Raw genomic sequence first — 7,553 nt, forward strand, 5'->3', positions numbered from 1 at the left:
GTCGTGTGGAAAGCAAAACTGTGACTGGAAAAAGTAAGGAGCTGAATGATGAGTGCAATGTTGTTAGGACCAGTGAAGTGCTCAGACAACCACAGTGAAAAAAGACCAATGTATGACAAAAGTTTAAGCAAAGGGAAAACAAAGAGACTTGTCCTTTTGGAAGGTTTTATTTAAAAAGATTTTTTTAATACTAGCTGCAATATTGATATGCAAAAATTTAATCACTCCCTCACATGTAAAATAAATATATGAGCTCTTCGGGCTGTAAAAGAAAAAAACATTTAACAATTTATAAAAAACAATTACATATAGCTACTGAAGGGATTTACAGTAAAACCATATAAATCCCTTTCTTTCACAGAGGTGAAAGATTAATGTGGAACTAGTCAAAGTCCAGCAAGCGCTTCATACATCTTAGACACTATTTTGTGACTGTGGTCCTACCTTTACTTACCTCAGTTTATCCACCTGAGTGTAAGTAAACCAAAATAAGTATTAGTAAACATTTTGTTCAGAAGCACTTCAGAGCTTGCAGAAATGTAGCAGAAAAATGCAAAAACTGCAGAGGAGCCCTTCAGCACACCAGGTTATGTCTCTGCCACAACACTTCTGTGTTTTTTTTCAAGCAGCTGAGCGCCATTTTACAACACCTCTTTTTAACCACTGCAGAGAAATGACAAGACAATTAAACCGGAAATAAGTGAAAGATACATAAACAAACCTTTTTCATACCAGAAAGACTCTAGAAAATACTAGCAGTAACTGGCTTATGGTTATTTAGAATGAAAAAGATTTTTGGAAAAAACTTACAGTTTTGGTTTGAGTTCTTTCTTAACTAGAAGTCCTCACATTCACCTTACAACTACATGGACATACTACTATGAAAAGCAAGCAAAGAGTCCAAATTCCATGGGTCCTGCTGAAATCAATTAAATTCTAGTGGTCACAAGAGTTTCAGCATATGAACTAAAACACAGGATCAGCACCATATATACAAATAAGTAACGTAATTATTTTTTTTAAAGCCACTTCGCTACAGATTAAACACTTCTGCAAATAAAAACCCCACTATTGCAAATACAGGCTTTTTCTATGAAGCTGTAGGGAAATGCAAAAAAAAAACAAAAAAAACCAAACACACCAAGAAACAAGAAAGCCATTTTCTAAAATGATACCTAGGACTAGTAATATATTAGCTTTAGAATTTTCCTATACTTTAAACCCCACACTGCATCAGTGTTTGCAGTCAGTCAGCAGACAGCATGTAACAGCTGAAGTCTTAGTACATTTTTCGTATGGTCTAGGTTCCCCCCCCCCCCCCCCCCCATTACAAGAACCTTTTCCATTCTCAGTTTCAATTTTTTTTTTTTCTCAAAGTTGAAAGTAACATGGTCAGTATCCCATAACCTGCAGAGGTCTGCATCATGTATCGAATACCTATTCAGTTCTTTGGAACTCAACTTGTTTTTCTTTTAAACCAAAACCCACTAGTGTTGCATACCTCTTCAGTGTTTTTTACCACAATCTAGTCAGTATGTCAAGAACTCCCTGTGTGCAAAGCAATAGTAACAGTAGATGTAAATTATTCCACACATTACAGACATGCATCCTGCAAGAAATTACCAGGATAAAAATTTAGGTTACAGCATCCCTTTGATTAGAAACACAACTGCAGGAACAAAGGAAGTAAAAGTAAGCCAAACATTTATTCTGCTTTGGTCGTGTAGTTAATTCCATGCAGACACCCTGGGAGCTGAGCATGCACATTATGAAATTTAAAAACAAACAAAGCCCCAGCATTTTCCCTGAATATTCTTGAACTACAATATGGAGTAGGACAGAAATGCCAATATTCTCATCACGTTTTACTCTTCAAAACTCAAATTCAGTAGTAATGCATATACATTCAAGACATATAATAATTTGAACCTATGATGAAGACATTTTTCAGCTCTCAATTTCTTTCTTGGTGTAGTCAGCACATTAGGGAAAAACTGCAGCAGCAATGGCTCACATAAGCCACTGTTCTTGTTCTCTTCTGTACTTCTCGGACCACTTCTGAGTAAGCTGTAAGTAAACATTTGGTTTATAGGGCTTATAGTCAAGGTAAACCACCTGCCCAGTCTGCTTGGGGACAGCCTTTTCAATCTGAGTTCCCTCATGCCATTCATTAAAAGATGTGATGGAAATGATTTCGGGCCGCACCAACAGGGCTGCGCTGAAGGCGGTCTCATAGTACTTGCCATTGACACGGTTCCGTGTGTTGTGGTTGTTCCACGGCCGGATACTGGTGTCGATATAGCCTGGCCCCACACTTGGGATGAACATTAAGTTGTTGCTATCACAAAAGGCTTTTAAACTTGCCCAGTTACGATGAGATGAGCCATAGGAGAAGCCATTGGTGGCAAAGTACGTGTACATCCCATCAAAGCCACTTCTGTGGATGTCATGCTTATGTCTTTCTTCTACGAGAAGTGCAATGAATAACGCATCATACGGAGTGTTTCGGATACTCTGGGATCCAGAAACAGTTAGTAGGTTTGCCCAAATTTCAGGAATTGTTACATAGGAATCATAAATATAAAACATGGGAAGAAATCTGCCTGTGCTGGTCTTGTACCTGTAAAAGGCTGAATGGCCTCCATATCTATAAAGCAAACAAGTATCAGTAAGACATAATTTGCCAAATCAGGAAAACACAGTCTGAGCACTGGACTTTCCCTAAAACCTGATTTTAAAAGTGCATGCACTTCTAAACAAAAAATTGAATTACTTTTCAGCCCAGTGTTTGATCAAGCGTTAAATAATAAATCTGCAAAGAACTTTTACATTACTACAAATTAGTAACTTAATGTGCTACAGGTATTAGTGCTCTCTGAAGGGCAATTCTCTTCCTATGAAATAAGGCTAAGTAGCACTGATAAAACTAGCAGCTGTATAGAACTTGTCAAATTAAAATCGTTAGAAGTCAACACATTAAACATCTAACTGATAGTCTGTCACTACAAAGATGTTTCAGTTATCACGAAGATAAGACTTCAACTGCTTTAATCTGTAGTATCATGAATTGAACATGAAAGCAATTTACATTTAGGCATCTATGTAAAATTCACATTTTAGTGTTTAACAGACTGATTTTTGTACCACTGAAAACAAAATTTCTTTACCATTTTTTTCAGCCTGAGAACACGTTTTCATACGTTCTTACAAGCTTTAGGTAACAGGCAGAAGCCCGCCCCTGTACCAAAGCACAGCATTCGAAAGCACTCACTTGTCAATGATGTATTTGACATTGTGGTACACACTGCGATCGTCTCGGTCTTTGTAAGGTTCAATATGAAAAGTCACCTGGAAGATGGAAACACAGGAAGAGCAAGACAGACAGAAATGTCACCCGACACATGGGCACCATGTGGCACATGAAGCAAATACCAGTCACATTAAATACAGCTCCTTACAGAATGCTTGAGAATTCAGCCGTGCACTGCTAGGGTGAGAAGCTTCAGATCCAAAGGGATTTGGCAATACCATAAATATTCAGGTTTCTACAGTAAAACAAAACACTGCCTTTTTCTTTTTTTTCCTCTAGCTTATGGCAAGTGGTAAGTATGCTTCAGAAAGCTTAAAACTAGAGCAGAAACAAAAAACGGAAATATAATACACAGATCTCAATGAACTGACTAATCAAGGAAACATTTTAGTATTTCATTTCCAAGCAACGTGTTCAATCTGCTAAAGATAATTCTCCAGGAAGATTATTCAAGTGTTGAAATAGATTTTAAGACATACAAAAACTTTGATTTGAAAGTGTACAGATTTATTAATAGCCATAAACTCTTGGAACTAAATCTAATGTAATGGACATTTCTCTGAGAGCTTGCCACATGCACGACCAAAGAAAATCAAAGGAGATGAAAAGGCTGCATTTTTAGTATCCAATACAGACAACATCCTTCAGAGATGAAACATATACAGCTCCTTAGATAATTTCATAGAATCATAGAAGTGTTTGGGTTGCAAAAGCCTTCTAATATCAAGTCCAACCATCAACACAACACCACCATGGGCATTAAACCATGTGCCAAACTCCAGTGTCCCCATGTTTCTTGAACACTTCCACAGACAGTGACTCTACAGCCTCCCTGGGCAGCCTGTTCCAATCCCTGACTCCTCTTGCAGCAAAGAATTTTTTCCTAATCCTCAATCTAAACTTCCCCTGGCACAATTCCAGGCGATTTCCTCTCCTTCTATCACCTGATCTGAGGGAGAAGAGACCAGCCCCCACCTGGCTCCAACCTCCTTTCTAGGAGTTGTAGACAGCAATGAGGTCTTCCCTCAGCCTCCTCTTCTCCAGATTATACATCCCTAGGTCCCCCAGCTGCTCCTCACCAGCCCTGTTCTCCAGACCCTTCCCCAGCTTTGTTGCCCTTCTCTGGACCTGCTCCAGCCCCTCTTGGAGTTAGGGGCCCAAAACTGAACCTAGTACTCAAGGTGTGGCCCCACCAGTGCCTAGTACAGGGGCATGATCATTTCCCTGGTCCTGCTGGCCACACTATTGATGATCCAAGGCCAGGATGCTAGTGGCATTTAAGCTACCTGGGCACACTCCATGCTCACATTCAGCTGCCATCAGCCAGCACCCCCAGGTCCTTTTCTGCTGGGTAGTTTCCAGCCACTCTGCCCCAAGCGCCACTGACCTTGGCCCACTGATGCAGCCTGGCCAGATCCTTTTGCAGAGCCTTCCTACCTTTGAGCAGATCAACACTCCTCCAGGTTTAGTGTCATCTGCAAACTTATTGAGGGTGCACTCAATTCCCTCATCTGGATCAGTAATAAAAGACAATAAAGAGAACTGGTCCCAGTTGTGAGCCCTGGGGAACACCACTGGTGGCTGGAAGGATTTGACTCCATTCCCTGCCACTCCTTGGGCCCAGTCAGCCAGTTCTTAACACAGCAAAGCCTCCACCCATCCGAGCCATGAGCAGCCAGTTTCTCCAGGATGCTGCCGTGGAAACGGTGTCAAAGGCTTTACAAAAGTCCAGCAAAAAACAGCCACAGCCTGTCCCTCATCCACTCAGTGGGTCACCTAATCACTGGAGGAGACTGCGTTTGCCAAGTAGGACCTGCCCGTCATGACCTCATGCCAACAAAGTTTTTTTTTAAAAAACAGATGTTTGTTGCTCAGCAAGACTAAAAGACAATGCATTTTCTTTACCCAAGGGTAAACATAAGTTTTACTCTGAAAATAAACAAAACAAAACCATTATTTTAGATTCTACTGATCAGTTAATGTAATCTTTGATTGATTTGATGTTTTTATCTGTTTCAGGAAGCTGGTAATTTACCTTTTCTATCCTGTCAGGCCCTGCAGTAAACTAAAGTCAGAACAGCACCTCTCTGACTTTACTGTCCAAGGCAAGTGCTTCTGACGCATTCTGGAATAGAGACATTCATTCAAACTAGAACTTCTAAACCCCTCTTTGTTATTGATAGGTGCATGCTCCTGACCACTATGCACAAGTTATGCAGCAATGCAGAAATCTTTCTCCTTTCTCGAAGTTCCTTATAGATTATGGTACTGCATAGTATTTTAAAATGCTTCCCTCAGCCCCCAAGACTCATCAGAAAACAACATACTATCTTGTTTTAAAACCTGTTTCCTGAAACTAACTAACTAACTAAATCCACAACACCATACCTTACTTTCTGTAAGCTTTTATCTGAATCAAAACACACAAAAAAAGGCAGATTATGACATTTATTCATTAAAGGCAATATTACTTAGGTCTTACGAAAATCCAGTGTAATTCACTTATGCCTGCTTCTATGATACAGAAGTGCAGTTAACAGGAGGCAGAAACAGAACCCACCATTACATGATGACCCTCCCTCCCCTACACCAAGAGTCAAACACTCTTGGCAAGGTTTACTTTTCTAAGCAGTCCTAATTTATGCATCTTAAAAATAATTTACCTTTAGATTATATTTGTGTGCATAATCCAAAATAACAGGCACTAAATCATCAGTTGGTTCTCCATTTTCATCAGCCATACCTGGTGGGTACCATGAAAGCACTAATACACCTGAAAATACAAAACCTAAGTTTTAAATCAGGTAGTAGTAGTAAACACTACTAATGGGAATACAACAATTTCATCAAACCTTAATGATTTGGTGAATGAACTGAATGAAACTGATTCAATTCAAGATGATTAGCAGTCTGAACAATACTATAAGCTCTGGTCATGTTGCTCAAACTACAATTATAGAAGCTGTTCAGAATTTAAAATTAGCCTATAGAACTGCTTATTTTAAAGAAGATGAACGTCAAAAAGCACCAAGGAATGACACCAAAAATGTACTGCATATTCTAATGTATATAACCCATCTTATTTAGATAAAAGGAACATCACTTTGTACTGGAAAAAAAAAAGATACTTCTAGACAAAGAAACTGTAATTAACTCCACTGAAACTATCATAGCAGAGTTCAAGAAGGTTTAGATTGGTGATTTCCAAAGCTAATTAGAAGATACATTGCATGAAATATAAATTGTAATAAAGTGGTAATACCACAGGCTCTGACATATGAATTAGTTGGTTAGAAATCAGAAATACAAAGACATTTACTAGTTGCAGACGTTTCCAGAATTACACAGAAAAATGGAAGAATGGGTTAGTTGTGTTCATTCACATATGTAAGGTGGGATAAATGGCATTAAGAACATTAACATTCATTACCAGTTGAAGCTGAACACATTTGTTTCATGTGGGCTTCTATGACAGAAGGGTCTTTGGAACTGTAAGATCCGAGTTCAGGATAAAAGTTGGCCCCAATGTCCTCAGGAGGATTATGCCTTCCCTTTGGATAATTGTTTGCAATTTTGGGATCCCAATGTGGTAACAATGGGTGGTTCCAATGAATATATTTACCATCAAACTGTGGGTTCCCAAACCAAATATAGTAGAATATGTGAAAGTTATAATTAGGAGAAGACAGTTCTTCTTCCTGCTTGTTTACAGCAGGCAGAGATGCTTTCATAGTATTGAATGAGATATCGTGGAAATGATTGACAGGTGTTACAGTATCTCCTTGAACCCTATTTAATGAATTCTGTTTATCCTCCAACAGCACTGTCCGTTGTTGAAGCTCAAGCAACAATCCAAGTCCAAATGGATCCCCAAAACGAACTCTGTCAGGTTGCAGGGTCTTCAAAGCCATCATTATGGAGCAAATAAACAAAATAAACAGCAACAAAATGATGCATGTTCTTCTGCGAAATCTTGCCATGATGTCATAGTTCAGAATCCAAACAGAAGGATTTTGGCTGCAACTGATCAAAACCCAAACATTTCAGAGTCAGATTTCTTACTACCTAACTCAACAGTACAAAATGCTACATAATAACACTTAATATGGAGACAAACATGATGCATACACTCGCTGCATAACTATCAGCCCTCTGCCAGGGAGAAAACAAAAAACATTTCTCTGAGGACATCTGTCAGGTTCTGGGGTTCTACCAGCAAGGACTTTCTTATTTTACAAAATGC

The 7,553-nt window shown here is 39.0% G+C and overlaps 1 protein-coding gene across 1 annotated transcript; it reads right to left on the bottom strand.

Moving 5' to 3' along the window:
* Positions 1-2,010: 2,010 nt before the first annotated feature.
* Positions 2,011-7,290, bottom strand: MANEA (mannosidase endo-alpha). Its single transcript, XM_054393116.1, has 4 exons — positions 6,741-7,290; positions 5,974-6,083; positions 3,272-3,348; positions 2,011-2,647 (listed from the first exon to the last, which is right to left on the bottom strand). The coding sequence occupies exons 1-4, from the start codon at positions 7,288-7,290 to the stop codon at positions 2,011-2,013; spliced, it is 1,374 nt and encodes a 457-aa protein (XP_054249091.1).
* Positions 7,291-7,553: the final 263 nt, after the last annotated feature.

Source organism: Indicator indicator, chromosome 27, assembly GCF_027791375.1.
Source record: "Indicator indicator isolate 239-I01 chromosome 27, UM_Iind_1.1, whole genome shotgun sequence".
NCBI classification, from domain to species: Eukaryota; Metazoa; Chordata; class Aves; order Piciformes; family Indicatoridae; genus Indicator; species Indicator indicator.

Bases quoted from the DNA above. Each gene is read 5' to 3' on its own strand.
- MANEA (XM_054393116.1), bottom strand. From the start codon at position 7,290: ATGGCAAGATTTCGCAGAAGAACATGCATCATTTTGTTGCTGTTTATT. The intron at 6,084-6,740 runs GTAATGAATGTT...TTGTATTTTCAG, and splicing joins AATGTGTTCAGCTTCAACTG to GTGTATTAGTGCTTTCATGG. The intron at 3,349-5,973 runs GTAAATTATTTT...TCCATCTTCCAG, and splicing joins CACACAAATATAATCTAAAG to GTGACTTTTCATATTGAACC.